Raw genomic sequence first — 27,475 nt, forward strand, 5'->3', positions numbered from 1 at the left:
CTTTTTTCTAAATAGAAGCAATTAATATAGTGTTAATAATGCTAAAGTTTTATATATATACATATGTACTAAAATGTATTTTTCATTTTTATTTTATTTCATTTTATTTTTTTTTCCATAGAGGTATTTGGTTACATGAGTAAGTTCTTTAGTGGTGATTTGTGAGATTTTGATGCACCCATCACCCAAACAGTATGCACTGAACCCAATTAATAGTCTTTTGTCCTTCACTTCTTTCCTACCCTTTTCCCCTGAGTCCCCAAATTCCATTGTGTCATTCTTACGCCTTTGCATCCATAGCTTAGCTCCCACTTATGAGTGAGAACATACGATGTTTGGTTTTCCATTCTTGAGTTACTTCACTTAGAATAATAGTCTCCAAACTCAGCCAGGTCACTGCAAATGCCATTAATTCCTTTCTTTTTATGGCTGAGTAGTATTCCATCATGTATCTATACCACGGTTTTCCTTCACTTTTATTTTAAAAAGTCACCCCTGCACATTAAATTGGTCACATTGTTCCTGAATTTATTAAGATACTAAACTCTTACTATTTAGGATAATAAATTCTAAAGACGATGTTCATTTTTAATAGATAGAGTGACTCATTTTTATTAACTTGGGTGAATATTGTTTTATTTTATATATTTCTGATTTCCTTCATAATCTTTACTGATGTGTTTTATTTTAGATGATTTACATCATTACAATTGATGGACAACCTTACACTCTACATCTCAGAAAACAGTAAGATGTGATTTTTTTTTCATTAAGGAAAAGGGAAAACCTGTAAGTTTGGATTTTACAGCCTTAAAGTTTTTGTGCAGTATTTAAATTCAGGAATGCTGTATAAAGTAGACTTGTTTTATCGGTTGACTTCCCAATTTAGGATTCATTAGGTCTTGAATATCAGATCTATAGATCTCTTTCATTTTAATTTTCACTTGGCATTTTCAAATTGTGAAATAAATTACATACTTGTAAAATCTCTGATTGAATGTAAGCCATTGAACCCAAGAACTGCAAGTTACATATTAAGTATATCTGGTGTGAAGTCAAATATAGTTACATGTCAAGTGATTATTGGTGGGAAATTCAACTAGTAACACAGTTTTTATGATGTGCTAATTACATGTGTGTCTATTTTTAACAAGTTTATACAAGCTACTTTACATGTAAAATTCTCTAAAGTATAAAATTCAATAATTTGATGACTTTATCAAATATAAATCAGTTTTAGAACATTCTTTCCCCATGTAAGAGTGCTCATGTTTTTTCAGTTAGTCTTTGTTCTCAATCACAACTCTAAGCAACAATCTACTGTTTGTATCTTGATTTATATTTTCTCAAAATTTTATAAAGATAAGTTAAGTAGCCTCTTCTCTGTCTGCATCTTCAAACATATATATTTATAGCAACTGTCCCTTGTCTGCCTGCTTCCTTGTAATTGAACAAGGCTAGACGGAATTATTCTAACTTAATTCATGACTACCCTACTTAATTCACATTTACTTTTCTTCCTGTACAACTGAACAAAAGTGTTTTCTGCACAAAAGATGACTCTGCACAAAAGTAGAATCATCAGTGGTCCTCATGTTTTTGAATGCCCTGTTTGTGTTTTAGTTTTAATTTTTCTTAACCAGTTGGCAGCATTGATCATAGTTGACCGGTGTCTCCTCCATAAAATACTGTCTCCATTTGGCTTCCAGAATACCACAGACTCCTGGTCCTGATTTTACCCATTGTGGGTACTTCAGTGCTCTCTCTCTCTCTCTGTCTCTCCTTTCTCTTTTTTTTTTTTTTTTTTTTTTAATTCTTTCTCATCTCTCAAATCTTAAAGTACTCCATGGTACTATTTCTGCATTCTGTTTTTTTATTTTTCTCTAGCTATATTCGGTCACCTGGTTGTCTAATTCCTGTGACTTTAAATGCCATCCACATGTTGGTTGCTCCCAAATTAACATCTCTACCTTATTCCTCTTCAATAAATGCCATATTCACTTACCTGAGTACTTAGTTGATAACCAAATATTTACTAGAATCCTCATAAGTAACATGTCCAAATGGAATTCTGACTTTCTTCGCAAATTTGTCTTTCCCACAGTCATGTCAGGAATTGGCAAATATACCAGTTTTTCAGGGAAAAAAAAATTTAAAAAGTTGGAGTCATACTTGACATCTTTGTGTCATTTTCCCCTATTTCCAGTGGATTATAAACCCATATATTCAAAATATATCTATATCTATATCTAAGCCCTACAAAATATATCCAGAATTAGACCTCCCCCATTGATGCTATCTTAGTTCAAAGCACCATCATGTCTTACATCTAAATGGTTTCCCATTCCCATGTAAGAATGGTTTCCCATTCTTCTGCCTATTTGTCCTGCAGATTCTTCTCAACATAGCACTGATTTTATTAGAACATTGGTCTGATGCTGTCTTTATCTGCTGAAACCCTCCAATGCTTCTCACCTCTGTTACACCATCTCTTACTATAGTCTCTCTTCATCACTCCACACTCCAGTCATATTGCCCCCAGTTGTTCCTTGTTTGTACGAAGCATATTTCTGTTTGAGGGTCCTTGCATTTTCTATTAATTCTGTCTAGAATAACACTTCTGTGAAAATCCATGTGGTTTATTCCTCAGGTATTTAATCATCTATTCAGAGAGATTTTCCATGCCATCTTATCTACATTTTGTAACCACCCTCCCCAGGCCTTATCTATTATCATCTAATTACTAATACTGTGTGCCCCTGGCTGTCACAAAGACTAAGGCTTGTTGTCTCTTGTTTATTGCTGAATCCCAGCACCTACCTGAGAGTCTGTCAGATAGTGAACACTCAGTACAATTGTTGAACGTCATCATACACAGCCATACGCACATATATCTGATGCAGAGGAGTCCCAGAGTCTGTCCCAGTGCTGAGAAAGTCTAAACTCCTTGATTCACCACTTCTATGAATTTCAAGTGTTATACCTCACTAGAGTCACTCGAATTAAATCATGCGATTATATAAAGCTAATTAAATCATGTTATATAAAATGTAATATTTGTTTTTAACATTTATATTAAAATTATGACTCAAACTTTTTTTATTATTTCTTGCTTTTTTTAGATCATTCTTACCCCAGAACTTTTTGGTTTATACGTATAATGAAGCTGGATCTTTGCATTCTGAGTCTCCATATTTTATGGTAAAGTAAGATACCTTATGTTTTTTGTTAAAGTGGATATATTATTACCATTAGATTGTGTTTCATGTTGACAGTTTAATACAGATGTTTTATCCTTACTGACATGTTACTGGCTTTTGCACATAGAAATGCCATGTGATAGAGATGAAACCCAGGTACAAGAATACTCACAGAGGCCTAGGTGGTGCAAAGTAAAGAGAGTTGTCACAAATCTTTTTTTTTCTGAAAATATGCATTAATAATTCTACATGATTCATGATCTTATTAAATCTTTTAATATTTTGAATCTTCTGACATGTTTGACAATACATTTTTTATTCACAACAAATTTATATACTTGCCTTTCTATACTGTTTTTCAGATGCATTGCCATTACCAAGGATATGCTGTCGAATCTCCAAATTCATTTGTGACACTCAGTATATGTTCTGGTCTCAGGTAATAGCACCTTATAAGAAATCTATAGATGGAGAATTTAAGATATACTTTAAAACAAAGCTTAGTGACTAGCAGATGCAAATCACGAAAGTTTAAGGGAAATCAAAATGGAAAGTTTTCTTTATAACAGCTTTATTCTATTTATATTAATGTTAATACTTAGACCTAAGGGCCTATTCCCATGAAATCAATCCAGGGATATCATGGAAAATGGAATAGTTTCATGAAAGAAAACTTTAAAATATCTCCTTAAGTGTGATTGTTGTATTCTGCATCTGTTTTCTCAAATAGTTATGGAAAATGACATTAATTAGTTATATAAATATAATAGGAAAATATAGTATGTTCTCATCTTAGTACCAGATATAAAACAACTAGTTAAGAAGATCCCTCAGGAATAAAGGATAGGGAAAAGTGATTTTTGTTACTGATTCTGGGAGACTCACTTATGATCTGTTCATCAGGAAAAGAAGGATCCAGAGCAGAGAAAAATGTTCCCTCTAACTTTCCTTTGGTTTCAATTGCCTGATTTCCAGAATTTGTTCACATCAACTCAGAAACTTGGCATTCTCTGAATGTGGTTTTTATAGATAACAACCTATTTAGATATATAGTCTGCATACATGCTGTCCCTTATCACACCTCTGTAAGAACAGGAACATTATTCCTGGGATTCTCAACAAATATATTTGTTTGTGGCAAATTTGGCCTTAATTAATATGATTGCCTTACAAAAATATTCTTCATTGCATTTAGATCTTTAAAATGTAAGCAAAAGGAAGCCAAATATGGTGGCTCTTACTAGTGATAAACTGCCCCCCCCCAAAAAAAATGGAAAAAGAAAATGGGCTTAAAGTTCTTTAGTATAGTTTTTTATTTCTTAGGCCATTTCAGATTATCATTTTGATGGGATCATTTGTGGGATTTTTATAACTATTTTCTTATGCTTTCTAAATTTTCAGGGGATTTCTCCAGTTTGAAAATGTCAGTTATGGAATTGAACCATTAGAATCTTCAGCAAGATTTGAGCATATAATTTATCAAATGAAAAATAATGAGCCAAATGTATCAATTTTAGCAGAAAATTACAGTCATATTTGGCAGAAAGACCAGTCCTACAAAGTTCCTTTAAACTCACAGGTGACTGTCATCATTCTGATGTTATGACATGCTAGAAAATTGCCTGTGTAGTTTTCTTTTAAATCATGAAAGGAATTTAGTTAGCTACTGAGTAGGCATATTAAATTTTATATATTTTTCTACCTTTAAATAAAACATTGAAACTTCATCTAAAATACTTGGAAAGTTACATATTTCAAGCTTAATATTTTATGATGCATTTTGTAGCCCTAATTTTTATATTTTTTTCAAGCCAAATGGATACTATTGAAAAAGTTTAGAAATGCAGAAAGAACAGTCACTGTTATTCCAGTACCTTGGTAAAATTAATTTTAATATTTTGATATCTATCTTACATACTATCTGAACATATCTCTCTAAAATACACAGCCATTTGCATGTTGCTCAGTGCTCTTAATTTGCTGGTAGACTAGGTATAGAATTCTTGCTTGACAGTTTCTTTCAGCACTTCGAATATTTCAATCCATCATCATGTGACCTCTGTTTTTTTCTGATAAAAGTATTCTGTTATTCTTATTGAGAATTCCTTGGACAAAATGAGTCGCTTCTCTTTTGTTTCTCTCTAGATTCTTTCGTTGCCTCTGTCTTATGGCAGTGTGCTTATCATGTGTCTATGAATGGATCTCTTTGTGTTTACCATACTTGGCGCTCAAAGCACTTCTTGGGTCTGTAAATGGATGTGTTTTGAAATTAAATTAGCTTGTGTGAACCTGAAAAAAAAAAATCCGTGAAGCTATGAAACCAACTATCTGTATGTTCCTAGAGACTTCACGCTTTTTTGCTACTTTAAAATTTGTCTCGATTTTGTAGTTCATTATTGCCAAAAGTATTTACTGAGATAAATAAAAAAGCATTCTCAGGTTTCTGGTTTCAGGTGAGATATGGAAAGCTGGAAACAGCATTGCTTCCACATATACAGCAGAGTAAAATTTAGACCAACTGCACATTATGATTTTTATGGAATATATCAAAAACCTGAGATTTCAGATTAAACCATTAACAAATATGTGGAGGAAAAAAGTGCCTATAGGTTGTGATGGGAACCAAATGTATAAAAAACATAATTTTTCTTTTTCCTTTTTTTTGTGACCACAATTAATTTGGTATCAGTACAAAATAACCTGCTACAACTGTAAGATGTTCTTTGTAAGCATCATGATAACCATGAAGCAACATTTTTAACAGACCCACTAAAAGTGGAAAGCAAGAACTCAAAACATACTTGATAGAGAAAAAATCACTTAACCACAAAGGAAGATAGCAAGAAATGAAAAAAAAATTAAAAAAGAAGAAGTTTATACAAAACAACTAGAAAACAAATAAGAATATGGTAATACCAACTTCTTACCCATAAATAATTACCTTGAATGTAAATGAATTATTCTGTTCAACTAAAAGAAATAATGTGGCTTAATTAGTGAAAAAAAAAGGGGAGGGAGGAGAGCAAAGATGGCCAACTAGACACAGCCAGGAAAGTTATCTCCCACCGGAAAACAAGACAAAGAAGACCAACACATTCTGAGCAGATCTTTGGAAGGAAGAAATTGAGGGTGGGTGGAGGGAGGATGTAGACCGTGTACTGAATGGGGAGGAAGCTGGGAACCCTGCACAGGACTGTTAAGCACCAGGACTCATCCCTGGCTCCCAACAGCTCCTGGGGAAGAGGATAAATGTTAGAGGAGTAGCCCACTCTCACTATAAAAACTTCCAGAATTCTAGCTGCAGGCGATACCATGACCCCCACAGACACTTGATCTGGCAGGGAGAGCTGCTTGGAGAAGTGGCAGGGACAGGACCCCAGCCTGTGCAGAACCCAGGGAGTTTGGTTCAGGAAGAGCTGCAGTGGAGTAAAGCCAGGAGTGCTCATACCCCAAGGCTCCCCACACTCCTCTACGTGGCTTTGGCTTTTGTTGATTGTTGGACCTGGACAAAACAGGGCTGCCTCGCTTGGGGGGACAAGGCCATTCTGATCTGAGCACCCCACTATCTGACGTATTCTTCTGGGGTTCCTCCCTGGCTACATTCATTTGCAGCACAACCTCAGCTGCGCAACCTGAATGCCTCCCTGTTGCTGCTACCATAGCTCTTTCACCAGCAGACCCTACCTAACCATTGGAGAAATTTGGACTCTTGCCATCATACATGTGCCAATAGCCTCTCCCACCACTTTGTTGGTGCACACTTACCCATAGCCTCCCCCATTATTTTTCTGGTATGTGTGCATGCACCTTGCTGTTGCAGCTTCACCCCTGCCGGTACATGTACACATGCAGACTCCATAGAGCTACCACTGCTGGAACACACCTGGATGCGTGGACTCCAGCATGTCTCCCTGTTGCTGCTGCCATGCATGCATGCATGGAAGCCAACATGCCGCTACCACCACCACATGTACATGCATGCAGACCCTGCTGCACCGCCAGTCAGCCACTGCTGGTCTGCATGAAGGAGTGCAGACGCTGCTGCCATCACCATGACAGAGCACTTTTGATAGCACGCCCAAATGGAATGTTGTTGCCAACATATCAGGAATATCTTGGCCCCTCAAGCACAGCAGGTGCTTAACTAAAGAACAAAACCATGGGCCTGATTTCAGCCCCCCAGGGTTACAGCATGCAGCCCAGGAATATGAAACCAAGCATGAACCCCCTAAAATCATCCAGATACAAAGTTAGTTGACTGAACTCAACTTACAAACATGGTCAAACCCTCAAAGCATCAAAGAATATAAAAACAAAAAGCCTCACCCAAAGGACAAAAACTTTAAACATCAGCCCACACAGATTAGGAAGCACTAGCACAAGAACTCTGGAACTCAGAAAGCCAGAGTGTCTTCCTACCTATAAATGACTGTACTGTATCTCTGGCAATGGTTCTTAACCAAGCTGAAATGACTGAAATTACATACTTAGAATTCAGAATCTGGATGGCAATAAAGATCATCGAGATTTAGGAGAAAGGTGAAACCCAATCCAAGGAATCTAACGAATCCAATTAAACAATGAAGAGGTGAAAGAGGATATAGCCATTTAAAGAAAGAATCAAACTGGTATAACAAAACTGAAAAATTCACTAAAAGAATTTCATAGTACAATCAGAAGTGTTAACAGAATAAGCAAAACTAAAGAAATAATTTCAGAGCTCAAAAACTGGTTTTTCAAATCAATTCAGTCAGACACAAAGAAAAAATGCAAAAGAATGAACAAAATCTCTGAGAAATATGGGATTGTGTAAAGAGAACAAACCTATGATTGTCATCCCTGAAACAGAGTGAAAGAGAGAGAGCAAGCAACTTGGAAAACATATTTGAGGATACTTTTCACAAAATATTTCCAAACTTTACTAGAGAGGTTATCATTCAAATTTAGGAAATTCAGAGAACCCCAGGAAAATGCTATAGAAGTACAACCATCCCAAGACACATAGTCATCAGATTCTTCAAACTCAATGTGAAAGAAAAAACATTGCAAATAGAAACAAGGGGCAGGCCATCTACAAAGAACACCCTATTAGGTGAAGAGTAGATTTCTCAGCAAAACCCTACAAGCCAGAAGAGATTGAGAGCCTATATTCAACATTCTTAAAGAAAATAAATTTCTTTCTTTCTTTTTTTTTTTTTTTTTTTTGAGATGGAGTCTTGCTCTGTCATCCAGGCTGGAGTGCAGTGGCACAATCTCAGCTCACTGCAAGCTCTGCCTCCCGGGTTCACGCCATTCTCCTGCCTCAGCCTCCTGAGTAGCTGGGACTACAGGCGCCCGCCACCACGCCCGGCTAATTTTTTTTTTTTTTTTTTTTTTTTTTTAGTAGAAACGGGTTTTCACTGCATTAGCCAGGATGGTCTCGATCTCCTGACCTCTTGATCCACCCGCCTTGGCCTCCCAAAGTGCTGGGATTACAGGCGTGAGCCACCGCGCCATCATTTTCAGCAAACTATGGCAAGAACAGAAAACCAAACACCGCATGTTCTCACTCATGGGTGGGAACTGAACAATGAGATCACCTGGACTTGGTAAGGGGAACATCACACACCGGGGCCTATCACGGGGAGGGGGGAGGGGGGAGGGGGGAGGGATTGCATTGGGAGTTATACCTGATGTAAATGACAAATTGATGGGTGCTGACGAGTTGATGGGTGCAGCACACCAACATGGCACAAGTATACATATGTAACAAACCTGCACGTTATGCACATGTACCCTAGAACTTAAAGTATAATAAAAAAACAAAAACAAAAACAAAACAAAACAAAACAAAAAAACACAAAAAGAAAATAAATTTCAACCAAGAATTAGATATCCATCCAAACTAAACTTTATAAGCAAAGAAGAAATAAAAACCTTTTCAGACAAGCAAATGCAGAGATAATTTGTTCCACCAGACCTGCTTTACAGGAGACCCTTAAGGGAATGCTAAACATGGAAACAAAAGACCATACAGGGCACCACAAGAACACATGTAAGTACATAGACAATTGACACTATAGGGAAACTACACAATCAAATCTTAACAGCCAGCTGACAAGAATCAAATGACAAGATCAAATCTGCACATATCAATATTAATCAGATGACAGGATCTGTCACATATCAATATTAATCAGATGACAGGATCAAATCTGCACATATCAATATTAACTTTGAATGTAAAGAAGAAAAACACCCCACATAAAAGCATGGCAGGTTGCATGAAGAAGCAAGACCCAACTGTATACTTTCTTCAAGGGACCCATTTCACATGCGATGACACCCACAGATTCAGAGCAAGAGATGGAGAAAAATCTACCAAGCAAACTGAAAACACAAAACGCAGGGGTTGCTATTCTAATTTCAGATGGAATAAACTATAAACCAACAACAATCAAAATGGACAAAGAGCACTGCATGATGATAAAGGGTTCAGGTCGACAAGAAGATTTAACTATTCTAAATAGATTTTCACCTAACACTGGCACACCCAGATTCATAAAGCAAGTTCTTGCAGACCTACAAAGAGATGTAGATAACTGCGCAATAACATTAGGAGACTTCAACACTCCACTGACGCAGTAGACAGAACATTAAAGCAGAAAACTAACAAAAATATTTGGGACCTAAACTCAGCATTTGACCAAATGGACCTAACATGCATCTACAAAACACTCCACCCTAAGAACAACAGAATATATATTTTTCTCATGGCTGTATGGCATGTACTCTAAAATCAACCGCATGCTTGACCATAATGCAATTCTCAACAAATTAAAAAAAAAAAAAGTCATACGGACCACACTTTTTGGAACACAGTGTAATAAAAATAGAAGTTCACACCAAGAAGATCTATAAAAACCATAAAATTACATGAAAATTTAGCAACTTACTCCTGAATGACTTCTGGATAAATGATGAAATTAAGGCAGAAATCAAGAAATTCTTTTAAACCAATGAAAACAAAGATACAACATACCAGAATCTCATTCAGTAGCAGGTTACTTAACAGAATCCCACATGAACATCTCAGCAGATGCAGAAAAGACTTTCAATAAAATTCAATATCCTGTTATGTAAAGAACCCTTAAACTAGGCATTGAAGGAACATACTTCAAAACAATGAGTCATCTATGACAAACCCACAGCAAACATACTCAACAGGCAAAAGCTGGAAGCATTCCCCTTGAAAACCAGAAAAAGACAAGCATGCCCACACTCACCACTCCCATTCAACATGGTACTAGAAGACCTCACCAGAGTAATCACGTAAGAGAAAGAAATGAAAGACATTCAAATAGAAAGAGAAGAGGTCAATCTCTCTTCATAGATGATATGATTTTATACCTAGAAAACCCCATAGTCTCTGCCCAAAGGCTCTTAGATGTAACAAACAACTTCAGCAAAGATTCAGGATACAAAATCAATGTAAAAAAAAAAAAAAAAGTAGCACTTGTATACGCTAATAACCAAACTGAGGGGCAAATCAATAACATAATCTCATTCACATTAGCCACAAACAATAAAATACCTAGGAATACAGATAATCAGAGAGGTGAAAGATCTCTATAATGAGAATCAGAAAACATTGCTAAAAGGAATCAGATGACAGAAACAAATGGGAAAAATATTTTATGCCCATGGTTAGGAAGGAAGAATCAATATTGTTAAAATGGGCCAGCCACCGTGGCTCATGCCTGTAATCTGAGCACTTTGGGAGGCTGAGGCAGGCAGATCATCTGTTATCAGGAGTTTGAGACCAGCCTGGCCAACATGGTGAAACCCTATCTCTACAAAAAAAAAAAAAAAAAAAAATATATATATATATATATACACACACACACATACACACACACACACACACACAAAAAAAATTAGACAGGAGTGGTGACATGCACCTGTAGTCCCCAGCTACTGGAAAGGCTGAGGCAGGATAATCCCTTGAACACAGGAGGCTAAGGTTGCAGTGAGCCGAGATGGTGTCACTGCACTCCAGCCTGGGTGACAGAACAAGACTCCTTCTCAAAAAGAATAAAAAATTGTTAAAATGTCAGTGCACCCCAAAACAATTTACAGATTCAATGCCATTCCTATCAAACAACCAACAAAGTTTTTCAAATAATTAGACAAAACTATTCTAAAATTCATATGAGACCAAAGAAAGAGCCTGAATAGCCAAAGGAATTCTGAGCTAAAAGAACAAAGATGCAGTCATCACATTATCCAACTTCTAACTATACTTTAAGGAAGTAACCAAAACAGCATGGTCCTGGTAGAAAAACAGAAACACAGACCAAATGGAACAGGTTAGAACCCAGAAATAAAGCTACACATCTACAACCATCTTCAACAGCATCAACAATAACAAACAACTGGGAAAATAATTTCTATTCAATAAACAGTGCTAGGATAACTGGCTAGTCACATGCAAAAAGATTGAAGATGAACTCCTTCCTTTCACAATATACAAAAATCAAATCAAGATATATAAAGGACAATGTAAAAGCTAGAGCTATAAAAACTCTAAAATAAAACCTAAGAAATATCACTCTGGACATAGGCCCTAGCAAAGATTTTATGATGAAGATGCCAAAAGCAATTGTAACGAAACCAAAAATTGACAAGTGGGACCTAATTAAACAGAAAAGCTTCTGCACAGCAAAAGAAGCAATCAACAGAGTAAACAGACAACCTACAGAATGGGAGAAAACATTCACAAAGTATGAATCCAGCAAAGGTCTAATATCTAAAATTTACAGGAAAAAAAAAGAATCCTATTTAAAAATGGCCAAAGGACACGAACAAGCACATTTCAAGAGAAAACATACATGCAGCCAACAAGCATATGAAAAAATACTCATCATCGGTAATCATTAGAAAAATACAAATCATAACCACAATGAGATACCATTCCACACCAGTTAGAATAGGTATTACTAAAAAGAAAAAGTGACAGATGCTCATGAGGCTGTGGAGATAAGGGAACCATTGTGCACTGCTGATGAGAATGTAAATTAGTTCAGCCACTGTGGAAAGCAGATTGGAAATTTCTTAGAGAACATGGAACTACCATTTGACCCGGCAACTCCATTGTTGGGTGTATACCCAAAGGAATAAAAATTATTCCACCATAAAAACACATGCACACATATGCTTATCATAGTGCTATTCACAATAGTAAAGACATAGTATCAACCTAGATGTCCATCAATGATGAAATGCATAATGAAAATCTGTTATACGTACACCATGGAATACTACACTGCCCTAAAGAATACTAAAATTATGTTCTGTGTAGCAATATGAATGGACTTGGAGGCCATTATTCTAAGCAAAGTAATACAGAAATAGTAACTCGAATACCACATGTTCTCACTGATAAGTGGGAGGTAAACATCGAGTACATATAGACACAAAGAAGGGAACAATAGACACTGGGCCTACTTGAGAGTGTCAGGTGGGTAGAGGATGGGGACCTATTGGGTACAATGCTCATTATCTGGGTGACAAATTAATCTGTACATTAAACCCCTATGACATGCAATTTACCTATGTATCAAACCAGCACTTGTACCCCCCAAACCTAAAATAAAAATTGGAAATGAATAAAGTTAATAAAACCAGAAACCCTAAAACAAGACCTAACTATTTGATGTCTCCAAAGACTCACTTTATCTTTAAGTATACACATAGACTGAAAGTAAATGGATGAAAAGTATATATTTAATGCAAATAAAAACAAAAATAAGTTAGGAGTAGCTGTACTTAGATAAAAATATTCTCCAAGGAAAAAAGTGTAAAAACAAAGACAAGGGCATTATATAATGACAAAGTGGTCAATACAGGAAAAGGATTTAACTATCACAAATATCTTAGCACCCAATAATTGTAGCACCTAAATATATAAAGCAAACATTAATAGATCTAAAGGAAAAGATAGACACATATACAATAATAGGGGATTTCAACACCTCACTTTCAGTAAAGGAGGAAACATGCAGGTATAAAATCAACGGAGAAATACCATATTTTAACTGTACTCAAGATTAAAAGAGACTTAATGGACATTTACAGGAGATCTGATCCAACAACTTTAGAATTCACATGTTTTTCAACTGCATATGGAGCATTCTCCAGGATAAGTCACATTCTGTGACACAAAACAAGTCTTCATAAAGTTTTTAAAAATTGAAATTGTGTTGAATAGTTTTTCTAACTGTAGTGGGATAAAACTAGAATTATAAGAGAAACATTGGAAACTGTACAAATACATGGAAATTAAAAGCAACATGCTCCACATAAAAAAATCAGTAGCATTTCTATATGCCAATAGTAACCTATCTGATAAAGAATTCAAGAAAACAATTCCATTTATAATAGCTACAAAAAATAAAATAACTATTAGTAAGTTTTTCTAAGGAGATTAAAGAGCTCCACAACGAAAACTATAAAACATGGATGAAAGAAATTGAAGTAGACACAGTAAATGGTATCTAACACAGGTATCTAATGTTCCTGAATTGGAATAATATTGTTAAAATGTTCATATTACTTAAAGAGACTTACAGATTCAATACAATTTCTATCAAAATTCTAATATCAATCTTTACAGAAATAGAAAAAATTCAGTCCAAAATGTATATGCAACAAGAAAACACCCCAAATATCTAAAGCAATCTTGAGTAAAAAGAGGAAAATATACTATAAAGCTATAGTAACTGAAACAGCATGGTATTCACATCAAAACAGACACATAGACCAATGAAACAACATAGAAAGCCCAGAAATAGAAGCATGCATTTACAGTCAGTATTTTTTTTTTTTTTTTTTTTTTTACAAAGGTGCCAAGAACTCACAATGGAGAAAGGACAGTCTCTTCAATATATGGTGCTGGGAAAACTGAATATTCACATACAAAAAAGAGAAAGTAAATTCCTATCTCTGAACTGATATAAAAAGATCAAAATGTATTAAAGATTTAAACTTAAAACCCCAAACCATGAAATTATTAGATGAAAAGCCTAAGCAAAACACTACATGACATAGGTCTGAGCAAGGACTTTTTTTAGACAGGACCTAAAAAACACACACAACAAAAGCAAAAAAAAACCAAAAACAAAAAAACAGAAAAACAAAAAAACAAAAACAAACAAACAAAAAACCAAAAAACAACCAACCAAGCAAACAAAAACACTACAACAAACTAAAAAGTTTTTGCTTGCAAATGGGCAAGATATTTGAATAGGTAAACATACTTTCTCAAAAAAACACATACAAGTAGCCAACAGTTATATTAAAAAAGAATGAAATCCTATCATTGGCAACAACACAGATGAACTGGAGGCCTTTATCTTAAATGAGACAAGTCAGACACAGAAAGATAAACACTGTAGGTAGTTACTTATAAATGGGATATAAATACTGTGCACACGGGGGTGTAGAGTGTGGAATGATAGACAATAGAGATTTGAACGGGTGATGAGGTGAGAGACGGGTAGATAATGAGAGAATATTTAATGGATACAATATACAATATTTGGGTGATGGATACCCTAAAAGCTCTGAGTTCACCACTACACAATCTATGCATAGAACAAAATTATGTACATTTATATCCCAAAAAGATAAGCCACAGACCTGAAATGCGACAATGAACTGATATTGAGACTATATAAATAACTCAAAAGTCAACATTTAAAAAATACAATTAAAGAATAGCCAAAACATTAAGAGGCATTTCACTGAAAAGGATATAGACATGGCAAAAACAAAACAAAACAAAATAAAAAATACATTAAAATATTTACATCATCACTACCCATTAGAAAAATGCAAATTAAGAACATTATCAGGTACTATTACATACTTAATAGAGCAGCTGAGTTTTTAAAATGTGACATGAATACATGCATGACAAAATGGCACACACACACACACACACACGCACACAGAGACTGTACCCATGTCAGTGTCCTGGTTTTGATAAGTTTATGACCACTGGGGAAAACTGGATGAATGACACATGAGTTCCCTGATCTTCTTTGGTATTTTCTAGTGTTTCAATTTTTTTTTATTTTTAAGTATAAAATATGGAAAATAAACATAATCTATTAATATTATAATAATTTTGGAAGTTACTTTTATTGCAGGTAACATATCCAACAATATTGTGAATATTATTTTAAATTTATTTAAAAACTCAGATACTAAAGATATTTATTTTTGTTTTGAGACTAACAAGAATATAAAGTCACAATAGTAATGACGTGGAATCAACCCAGATGGCCATCAGTAACACACTGGATAAAGAAAATATGGTACATATACACCATGGAATACTATGCAGCCATACAAAATAATGAGATCATGTAATTGCAGGGATATGGATGGAGCTGGAAGCTGCTATCCTCATCAAACTAAAGCAGGAACAGAAAACCAAACACTGAATGTTCTTTTATAAGTGGGAGCTAAATGATGAGAACACATGGACACATGCGGGGAAACAACACACACTGGGGCCTGTCAGAGGGTGGAGGATGAGAAGAGGAAGAAGATCAGGAAGAAAAGCTAATGGATGCTGGTCTTAATACCTGGGTGATGGGATGATCCGAGCAGCAAACCACCATGGCACATGTTTACTTGTGTAACAGACTTGCATGTCCTGTACATGTACCCCTGAACTTAAAATAAAAATTGGAGATTTAAAAAAATGTATATATACATATATATTCAATTTCCAACTTTTATTTTTAACTACTTCTACTTAAAAGTTATTGACAAAACTAGTTGTTTTTCTAAAAACAAGTACATCAACACACAAGGCAAAATTATATTCTCATTGATTAAAAATAGCATAGGGAAAATTATATGTAATATATTATGTATATTATATACATAATTTTACATATATAATATACATAATACATATAATATATATAATGACCTTTGGAAAGATTCTATTGAAAATGTTCACAATTTTAAATGTACTAACCATGAAATGCAGTTTTGAAAATAATCATAGGCAGTGTAATGAAAATATTAAGATAATATTGAAAAACACATTGCTCTAAAATATCAGAAATATAGCATTAGAAGGAGAGACACCTAAGAAAATAAAGCACATGAGAATCTATCAAGAGCAATTATTTTACTTATGCAATTTTTAATCAATGAGAATATAATTTTGTCTTGTATGCTGTTATATTTGTTTAGAAAAACGTCTAGTTTTGTCAATAACTAGTTTTAATTATATCAAAATAATACAAACTTATTAATTTTTCATTTCATATCTTATTTAATGCTATTTACAATCATGCTTGTCATACCTATTTTACAGATACATAACCGAGGTTATGATAAGTTACATAACTTAACAGAAGGCACAGAGATAAAAGATTTAGAGGAGTCATACACAACACACACTGCTGTTTGTAAACCTCTAAGACTTTCTAGTTTTCCAGGCTACCAGTCTCCAGTCTCTATATATTTATATATTTTATATATATATATATATATATATGTATTCATTTCAATTGCTTTTGGGTATGAGTGGACAGTTGCATGGATGAATCGTATAGTGGTGATGTCTGAGATTTACTCCACCCGTCACTTGAGTAGTGTTCATTCTACCCAATATGTGGCTTTTAATCCCTCACTCCCCCTCTCACCCTCCCCATTTCTGAATCTCCAGTTTCCATGATACCACTCTGTATGTCTTTGCATACCACTTAAAAGTGAGAACATATAGTATCTGTTTTTCCATTCCTGAGTTACTTCACTTAGAATAATGGCCTCCTTCATTCAAGTTGCCGCAAAAGACATTAATTCATTTTTTTTATGGCTGAGGAGAATTCCATGGTGTATATATTATCCACTCACTGATTGAAATACATTTAGGTTGGTTCCGTATCTTTGGAATAATGAATTGTGCTGGAGTAAACGTATGTGTGCAGCATTCTTTTGGATATAATAATTTCTTTTTTGGGGGATAGATAATCAACAGTGGGTTAGCTAGATCAAATGATAGATCTACTTTTACTTCTTTGAGAAATCCCCATACTGCTTTTCCATAGTAGTTGTAGTAATTTACATTCCCACCAGCAGTATGTACATATACTCCTGAACTTGAAATAAGTTCCCTGTTCACCACATCACATCTATTTTTTTTTTTTTTTCAGTTTTTTAAATAATGACCATTCTGGCTGGGATAAAGTGGTATCTCATTATAGTTTTTTGTTTGTTTTTTTGTTTTGTTTTTTGAGATGGAGTCTCACTCTGTCGCCCAGGCTGGAGTGCAGTGGGGCGATCTCGGCTCACTGCAAGCTCCGCCTCCTGGGTTCACGCTATTCCCTTGCCTCAGCCTCCCAAGTAGCTGGGACTACAGGCGCCCGCCACCACGCCCGGCTAATTTTTTGCATTTTTGGTAGAAACAGGGTTTCACCGTGTTAGCCAGGATGGTCTCCATCTCCTGACCTCATGATCTGCCTGCCTTGGCCTCCCAAAGTGCTTGGCTTATCATTATAGTTTTAATTTGCATTTCCCTGATGGTTAGTGATGTTTAGCAATTTTCATGTTTGTTGATCATTTGTGTATCTTCTTTTGAGAAAGGTCTATTCATGTAATTTGCCTACTGTGTGGGGGGGATTATTTGTTTTTATCTTGCTGATTTGTTTGAGTTCCTTGTATATTCTGGATATTAGTCCTCTGTCAGATGCATAGTTTACAAATATTTTCTCCCCTTCTTTAGGTTGCCTGTTTATTCTGATGGTTATTTCTTTTGCTGTGCAGAAGCTCTTTAGTTTAATTATGTCCCACTTATTTATCTTTGTTTTTGTTGCATTTGCTTTTGGGGTCTTAGTCTTAACTTCTTTGCCTAGGACAATGTCCAGAAGAGTTTTTCCTAAGCTTTCTTCTAGAATTTTTATGGTTTCAGGTGTTAAATTTAAGTCTTTGATCCGTCTTGAGTTGATTTTTGTATATGATGCGAGATAGGGATGCAGTTTCCTTCTTCCACACGTGGCTATCCAGTATTCCCAGCATCATTCATTGAATAGGGAGTCCTTTCCCCAATTTATGTTTTTGTTTGCTTTGTTGAAGATCAGTTGGTGGTATTTGGGTTTATTTCTGGGTTCTCTAGTATATTCCATTGGTCTGTGTATCTACTTTTATACCAGTACAATGCTCTTTTGGTTACTAAAGCTTTGTAGTGTGGTTTGAAATCAGGTCATGTAGTGTCTCCAGATACGTTATTTTGCTTAAGAATGCTGGTATGTTTCTGTATCCTCCCAAATCTCATGTGAAATTGTAATTCCCAGTGTTGAAGGTGGAGCCTGGTGGAAGGTGATTCGATCATGGGGGTGGTTTCTCATGGCTTAACACCATCCTCCTAGTACTGTTCTTGCGATAGAGTGCTCAGGAGATCTGGTTGTTTAAAAGTGTGTAGCACCTCCCCTGCTCTCTCTTTCTCCTGCTCTGTCCATGTGAGACATGCCTGCTTTTCCTTTGCCTTCCACTATGATTGAAAGTTTTCTGAGTTTTCCCAGAAGCTGTCATGCTTCCTGTACAACTTGTGGAACCGTGAGCCAATTAAATCTCTTCTTTATAAATCACCCAGTCTCAGGTATTCTTTTATAGCAGTGCAAGAATGGACTAATAACATTGCTTTGGCTATTCAGACTCTTCTTTGGTTCTATGTGAATTTTAGGTTTTTTTTTCTAATTCTGTGAAAATGGATTTTGGTATTTTGATAGGATTGCTTGAATATGTAGACTGCTTTTGGCAGTATGGTAATTTTCACAATGTGGATTCTTCCATCCATGAGCATGGGATGAATTTCCACTTGTTTGTACTATCTAGGATTTCTTTACACAGTGTTCTGTAGTTCTTGTAAAGATCTTTCACCTCCTTGGGTAGGTATATTCTTAATTATTTTATTTTATTTTTGCAGCTGTTGTAAAAGGAATTGAGATCTCAATTTGATTCTCAGCTTGGTCATTGTTGGTGTACAGCCATGCTACTAATTTGTGTACATTGATTTTGTAACCTGAGACTTCACATAATTCACTGGTCAAATGTAGGAGTCTTCTGGAGGAGACTTTTAGGGTTTTTTAGGTATATGATTATAATACTGGCAGAGTTAGCTTGACCTACTATTTTCCAATTTGGATTTCCTTTATTTATGTCTTTTGCCTGATTGCTCTTGCTAGGATTTCCAGCACTACGTTGAATAGAAGTAGTGAAAGTATCCATCTTTGTCTTTTTCCAGTTTTCGGGGAATGCTTTCAGCATTTTACCCATTCAGTATGATGCTCGCTGTGGGTTTGTCATATATAGTTTTTATTATTTTGAGGTATGTTCCTTCTATGCCTGGTTTGTTGAATTTTTTTGTTATAAAGAGATGCTGGATTTTATTGAATGCTTTTTTCCGCATCATCTATTAAGTTTATTATAATTGTTTTCCATTTTTATGTGGTGAATCACATTTATGGACATGCATATATTGATCCGTCCCTGCATCCCTGAGGTGAAACCTGATCATGGGTGAATTACCTTTATGATGTGTTATTGGATTCTATTTGCTAATATTTTGTTGAGGATTTTTGCATCCGTGCTCTAAATACTTTGCAATAGTTTCAGTAGGATTGGTATCAATTCTTGTTTGAATGTCTGGTAGAATTTGGTTGTGAATTCCTGTGACCTTGGGCTTTTCTTTGGCAGGTTTTTAAAATTACTGACTCAATCTCACTGATGGTTATTGGTCTAGTCAGGATTTCTATTTCATCTCGATTCAAGCTAGTAGGGTTGTGTGTTTCCAGGAATTTATCCTTTTCTTCCAGATTTTTCTAGTTTGTATGCATAGAAGTGTTCGTAGTAGTCTTGGATGATCTTTTGTATTTCTGTGATGTCAGGTGTAATACTTTCATTTTTATTTCTAAATCTTCTTTTAATCTTGTCTCTTCTTGGCTAATGGAGCTAATGGTCTATTAATTTTGTTTATCTTTTCAAAGAACCCAAGTTTTCATTTCATTGATCATTTTAATATTTTTGTTTCAATGTCATTTAGATCTGCTCCGATCTTTGTTATTTCTTTCCTTCTGCTAGCTTTGGGTTTGGTTTGTTCTTATTTCTCTAGTTCCTTGAGGTTGAGATTAAGTTGTCAATTTGTGGTCTTTCAGACTTTTTGATGTAGGCATTTGGTGCTATAAACTTTCCTCTCAGTGCTGCATTTGCTGTATCCCAGAGGTTTTGATAATTTCTATTATTATTACCATTCATTTTGAAGAATTTTTAAATTTTCATCTTGAGTTTATTGCTAACCCCAAAATCATTCAGGATCAGATTGTTTAATTTTATTGTATTTCTATAGTTTTGAGGGTTCCTTTTGGAGTTGATTTTTAGTTTTACTCCATTGTATCTGAAAAGATACTTGATATAATTTTGATTTTTAAAAAATGTATTGAGACTTATTTTGTGGCCCATCATATTATCTGTCTTGGAGAATGTTCTATGTGCTGATGAGAAGAATGTAGTTCTTGGGTAGAATAGTTTGTAAATATGTGTTAGGTCCATTTGTTCTAGAGTACAGTTTAAGTCCTGTGTTTCTCTGTTACCTTTCTGCCTTGAAATCTGTCTAGTGCTGTCGGTGGAGTGTTGAAGTCATCCACTATTATTGTGTTGCTGTCTATCTCTTTTCATAGGACAAGTAGTCATTGTTTTATGAATGTGGGAGCACCGAAGTTAGGTGCATATATATTTAGGATTGTAATATCTTCTTGTTGGATTGATCCTTTTATCATTATAAAATGACATCTGTATTAGTTTGTGCTCACACTGCTGATAAAGACATACCCGAGACTGGGTAATTTGTAAAGGAAAAAGGTTTAATGGATTCACAGTTCCACATAGCTGGAGAGGCCTCACATCATGGCAGAAGATGAAGGAAGAACAAAGGGACATCTTTCATGTCAGCAGGCAAGAGAGCTTGGGCCAGGGAACTCCCATTTATGAAACCATCAGATCTCATGAGACTTATTCACTACAATAAGAACAGTATGGGGGAAACTGCACCCATGATTCAATTATTTCCACCTGACCCCACCTTTGACAGATGGGGGTTATTACAATATTTAGATGGGGACACAGTCAAAGCATATCAACATCCTTTTGTCTTTTAAAACTTTTTGCTTAAAAGTCTATTTTACCTAAGAATAGCACCTCTTGCTTGCCTTTAGTTTCTATTTGTCTAGAATGTCTTTTCCACCCCTTTGCCTTGAGTCTATAAGAATCTTTACATGTTAGGTGAGTCTCTAGAAGACAGCGGATATTTGATTTGTGAATTTTTTTATCCATCCTGCCAATATGTGTCTTCTAAGTGGTGTATTTAGACCATTTACATTCGACATTAATATTGAGGTGTGAGACACTGCTCCAGTCATGCTGATTGTCACAAAGATACTTCGTATTCTTCATTGTGTTATTGTTTTATAGGTCCTATGCATTGTATGCTTTCAAGAGGTCCTATTCTGGTGTGTATTGACATTTTGTTTTAAGAGGTACAACTCCTTTTAGCATTTCTTGTAGGGCTGATCTAGTAGTGACAAATTCGCATAGTATTTGCTTGTTTGAAAAAGACTTTACTTCTCCTTCATTTATAAAACTTAGTTTTGCTGGCTACAAAATTCTTGGCAGAGTTATTCTTTATAAAGAGACTAAAGATGAATGTCACCCCTTCTTGTTTGCAAGGTTGCTGCTGAGAAAGTTAAACTTTTTAGTCATTAAGTATCGATTTTAATAATTCTATAATTTTGATTATTTTAGTGCACCCTTTTCTCACTCAACGTTATTTCAGTTTGAGCAATAAGTTGTATGGTCATTCAATAGTATGATCACAAAAAACATACCAATAACAGAAAGTTTAAAAGACAAAACTCACATATTTTAGAATATTGAAAAAAAATGAGAGTCCCTTTTTTTACAAAATTGCATATATACATGTATACACAAGGAGAAGATATATAAATAGATGGATAGATAAACAAACATATATGTCTTGATAGATGATATACTGATAGATTTAGATGATGAATAGATAGTCTGATAGGTCCATTAGATAGATAGATAAATAGATAGATAGATAAACAACAATAGATATATGAGATGAGGCATACTTTACTTTCCCATGGAAATATAAACCAACCTATTTAAATAGAGGCTCTATCCAGTAAGCTTATTCGTTTGCTTGTTCACTTATTTTAACTCGGACTATTCTATTGCAGATTCAACACCCTCTTTACTCTTGTATTTGGTGGCCAGTAAATATGCTTAGATCAAAGAAGAAATTTCTCCGAAGTTTCTATGTGTGAGAAGGCACTTCAGTTTGTTAGAAATAAAGCACATGTAAGATTATCAATAAAGTGTTCAATGAGGATGTAATAAGTGATGATTTATAGGCGATAATTGTATGGGTACACAGGGAAGAACAGAATGTAAAATATCAGAAATAATTCAATAGTTCCAGAGCATAGGCTTTGTGTGTCATTTGATGTAATGCAATAATTATTGATTGTACTAAGATAATAACCTATAAATCATCAATTATTATTAACAGACAAATCACAGTATTTACCTGAATTTCAGTATAGACTATGTGTTCTCAAATATTTCCTATATCTCTATGAATGGACAATTTTCAGTATGCCACAGTTAGTGTTGCTTAGTCCTTCATAAGACAGTCAGTGAAAAATGTTCAAAGTGTAGATTTGTCAGCAGATGAAGACAGCAGAAGGTGTATCTTTATGTTTATGTTTTTTTCTCCTCATTCAGCATTAACAGAGACTAGACCCTTACATTACTCTAGCAGGTTCATTGTAAATATTTTAAGCTTGAAATATGTTTTGAAGTAGAATTTTCTACGTTGGAATTAATTTTTATATTTAAGTCCTCATGAAAATTTTATATGCAATTTTTTGCTGTCTTTACATGCCATTTTTTCTGTTAAATTCAATACATGATAACATTTTATAAATCCGTGTTGTTGTTGTTTTCCAGAAAAAAAATCTTTCAAAACTATTACCCCAATATCTGGAAATATACATTATAGTGGAAAAAGCTTTGGTAAGTATGCTTTCAAGAGGTCTTTCAAAAAGGAACTAAGTATGCTTTCAAGAAAGAACTTTCCTTCTTGCCTTCCTGTCTGCTCCCTTTTCTCTCTTCCTCCTCCTTTCCCTTCCTCCATTGTCTCCCTATTTTCTTCCTCTCCTCTCTTTTCCTCCCCTCCCCTCTGTCTTCCCTTTTCTTCCTCTACCCCTCCTTCATTCACTCTCTCCCTTTGTTCCCCTCCCTCCTTCTCCTTGTTATCAAGATTATCCTAGCCTCATCAAATAAGTTAACGAACTTTCTTCTTCTTACAGTCTCTTTGAGAATTTAGATGTTGTGAGTATGACTCCTTCCACATATTGTTGAAAGAATTTACTCTGAAACCCTGTAGACCTTAAGTTTTCTTTGGGTAAATATTTTAAAGTACACATTCAATTTCTTTACATATGATATACATAGGGAAGTTTAGATGTTCTTTAAACTTGTTTTACTTTCTACAAGTTAGATTGCTATGGTTTGAATGTGTTCCCTTCATAATTCATGTATTAAAACGTAATGGCCAATGTTATGGCTTTAAGGAATGAGGCAATTCTGCCATGAAAGATTCTTCCCTCATGTATGGAATTAAGTCTCCTATAAAACAGCCTTCAGGAAGCATTCTGTAGCTTGCCTTCCTGCTTTCCTCCCTGTGAAGACATAGCAAAGAGGTCCTCACCAGACCAGTTTGTGGTGCCTTGATCGCGAACTTCTCAGCCTCTAGGACTATGAACAATAAATTTGTATTCTTTACAAACTACCTGTCATATTCTGTCATAGCAGCACAAATGGACCAACACAGAAGTTGGTATCAGGAGTGGGTGTTGCCATAGCAAGTGTCTAAAAATGTGGAAGTAATTTTGGCACCTGGCAATGGGTTGAAGCAGGAACTGTTTTGAAGTAAATAATGGAAAAAGCTTGTATTACTGCGAATGGAGTATGAAGGGTGATTCTGATGAGTGCTCAGAAGAAGAGAAGGGAATTAGGGAAGTTGTGAATCTTTTTAGAGATCAGTGGTTATGAACAGTTTTTAGAAGTTACTTAAGTGGTCATGAACAGAATGCTGGTAGAAATATGGACAGTAAAGGCTATTCTTATGAGAGCTCAGATGGAAGTGAAGTCCAAGGTACCGGAAACTGGGAGAAAGACCACTCTTCTTATAAAGTGGCCAATCACTTGGCTGAGTTAAGCCCATGCCGTAGAACTTTATGGAAGGCAGAACTTAAGAATGATGAACTCAGGTATGTGGCAAAAGAAATCTAAGCAGCAAGGTGTTCAGGATGCTGCATGGCTTTTTCTACTTATTTGTAGTAAAATTTGAGACAAGATAAATGGTTTAAATATAGATTTTATAATTAAAAGGGAAGAAGAATGTAAAGATTTGAAAAACTCTCAGCCTGGCCCTGTAAAAACAAACAAACAAACAAAACAAACAACAACAAAAAAAAACGGTGGAGGCGGGAGTGGGGGTGGGGTAAGTATGTATGGTAGAATAGCAAGAGTGTGTCAAGTGACCTTTAAAGAAAATTGGTGTGGATAGAGGAAGTCAGCTGCTATTTATCAACACAAGAGGAGAATAACCCCAAAGACATTTTGGAGATCTTCAAGGCTGCCTTCCTATTACAAGCCCAGAGTGCTAGGAAATCCCTAGCACTTGTAAGCAAGACAAGTTAAAGAGAGAAGCCAGAATGCTTATAGGACCTTGAGACTTACACACCAGGGCCACCTCAGGTCTAAGATGCTTGCATCACAGCCAGGCACTTCTCTGCTGCCCTGGCTGTAGCTCAGCTGGGCCCAGGTGCATCTCAGACTGTAATTTCAAAGGGTGCAGACTGTGAACCTTGGCTGTGTCCACCTGGTGCTAACTCTCCAGGCTCACAGAGTGCAAGAGCTATGGTGGCATGGCTACCTCCACCTCTATTTCAAAGGATGCCTCAGAGAGATCCCACCAAGGCAATGTCTAGCAGAGACACAGGTGCTGGACCACCCACAACACCGCAGAACTATAGAGGCACCAGGAAGGAATGACAGCCTGGGAAAGCGGCGTGCATGCATTTTCAATGTGTGAGAGCTGAAGCATGGGCTGCACACAGCAAAGCCTTTGGGGCTCAAATCCCACCCCGGTGTGTCTCATGGGTGGGTCATGGAGTCAAAGAAGATCATTTGCAGGCCCTAAAATTTAATATTGTTTGCTCTGTTGGGTTTTGCATTGGTTTGGGACCTGCTGTTCCCTTCTTCTTGACTCTTTCTTCTGCCTGAAGTGGGAATGTCTGTCCTATGCCTGTCCCACCGTTGTATCTTGGAAGCGTATAACTTGTTCGATTTCATAGACTCACGGCTGGAAATTAATTTGCCTCAGGATAAATCTTGCCTTGCGTCTTAATCATATAATATTTAGGTGAGATTTTGAAATTAGACTTAAAACCTGATGATAGAACAAGTTAAGATTTTTTAGGACTATTTGGATGGGATGAAGGTATTTTGTACGTGATAATGACATGAATTTTGGGAAACTAGGGATGGAATGTTAGGGTTTGAATGTGTTCCTTCCAAAATTCAGGTATTAAAACTTAATGGCTAAGGTGATGGTATTAAGGAATGGGACCATTTAGAGGTGATTAGTGCATGAGGAACTTCTTCCCTTGTGGATGAGATTAAGGCCCTTATAAAAGCACTGTGTGGCTTGCTCTTCTGCCTTCTGCCATGTGAGGATATAGCAAGAAGGCCCTCACCAGGCCAGATGCTAGCAACTTGTTCTTGGACTTCTCCACTCCCAGAAATGTGAAGAAATACATTTCTCTTTTTTATAATACCCAGTGTGTGTTATTCTTTTTAGCAGGCAAATGGACTAAGGCATAGGTTTTCAAGTAATTTTAAAAAATGATCTAAAGTATCAAATTTCTTAGAATGAATTTGTAACACATTCTTTTTATCTTTTAGAAATTGGTATATTTGTAGTATCAGCATTTCTAATGTTCACCAGTGATATTGGTGGGATATCCCTCTTTGCTTTTTAGCTGCATTTTACTATTTTAAACTTATTATTTCAAAAGAACTTTAGACTTACATGAAAGTTAAGAAACAGCAAAGAGATTCTTTTCACAACTTCTCCTAAGTTAACCTCTTATTATAATCATAATATCATAATCAAAACTTAAAAGTTATGTTTCTACATTATTATCAACCATTATAAAAATTTTGATATTTTTCCCACAAATGTCTTTTTCCTAATTCAGTCCTCAATTATAAGATCGTACATTCCATTGAGTTGACATGTCTCTTTTTTCTACTCCAATCTGTGGCATTACTATGATCTTTGTCTTTCATGTACCTTGGTACGATTGGAGAATACATGCCAGTTATTTTGTAGAAATGTTTCTCAGTTTGGACTTGCCTGAATTTTCTTGTGGTGACATTGATAATCCATTTTATGTCTGATGAGAATATCCAAAAAAGACCTTTTCTTGTTAAGCTGTTGTTAAAGTAGTGTTGGTTTCATAAAACAAATTACAGTGTCTGCCCTTTTCCTACATTCTGAGTGAATGATTTTTGTACAAATACCTTTACTTATTCTTTACTTATTATTTAAATATCTGTAACCATTAACTTTTTTTAGAGAGAGAGAGAGAGAGACAGGGTCTCACTCTGTCATGCAGCGTGGAGTGCAGTGACAAAATCATAACTCACCTCAATCTCGAACTCCTGGCCTCCACCAATCCTCCTGCCTCATTCTTCCAAGTAGCTGGGACTACAGGCATGCACCACAATGCCTGGATAATTTTTTTTTTTTTTTTTTTTTTTTTTTTTTTTGAGACGGAGTCTCGCTCTGTCGCCCAGGCTGGAGTGCAGTGGCCGGATCTCAGCTCACTGCAAACTCCGCCTCCCGGGTTTTATGCCATTCTCCTGCCTCAGCCTCCCAAGTAGCTGGGACTACAGGCGCCCGCCACCTCACCCAGCTAGTTTTTTGTATTTTTTAGTAGAGACGGGGTTTCACCGTGTTAGCCAGGATGGTCTCAATCTTCTGACCTCGTGATCCGCCCGTCTCGGCCTCCCAAAGTGCTGGGATTACAGGCTTGAGCCACTGCGCCCGGCCAGCCTGGATA

General features: G+C 35.7%; 1 protein-coding gene across 3 annotated transcripts in view; it reads left to right on the forward strand.

The window, feature by feature from the left end:
* Positions 1–27,475, forward strand: part of LOC103215664 (disintegrin and metalloproteinase domain-containing protein 18) — a 147,249-nt gene that overhangs the window by 20,468 nt on the left and 99,306 nt on the right. For all 3 annotated transcript variants that reach the window (XM_037983546.2, XM_037983547.2, XM_007962251.3), the window contains exons 3-7: positions 692–747; positions 3,123–3,201; positions 3,563–3,639; positions 4,602–4,779; positions 23,289–23,354. In XM_037983546.2, the coding sequence (XP_037839474.2) occupies positions 692–747; positions 3,123–3,201; positions 3,563–3,639; positions 4,602–4,779; positions 23,289–23,354 (456 nt within the window). The remainder of the gene's footprint in view (positions 1–691; positions 748–3,122; positions 3,202–3,562; positions 3,640–4,601; positions 4,780–23,288; positions 23,355–27,475) is intronic.

This window comes from Chlorocebus sabaeus, chromosome 8 (genome assembly GCF_047675955.1).
Source record: "Chlorocebus sabaeus isolate Y175 chromosome 8, mChlSab1.0.hap1, whole genome shotgun sequence".
Taxonomy (NCBI): domain Eukaryota; kingdom Metazoa; phylum Chordata; class Mammalia; order Primates; family Cercopithecidae; genus Chlorocebus; species Chlorocebus sabaeus.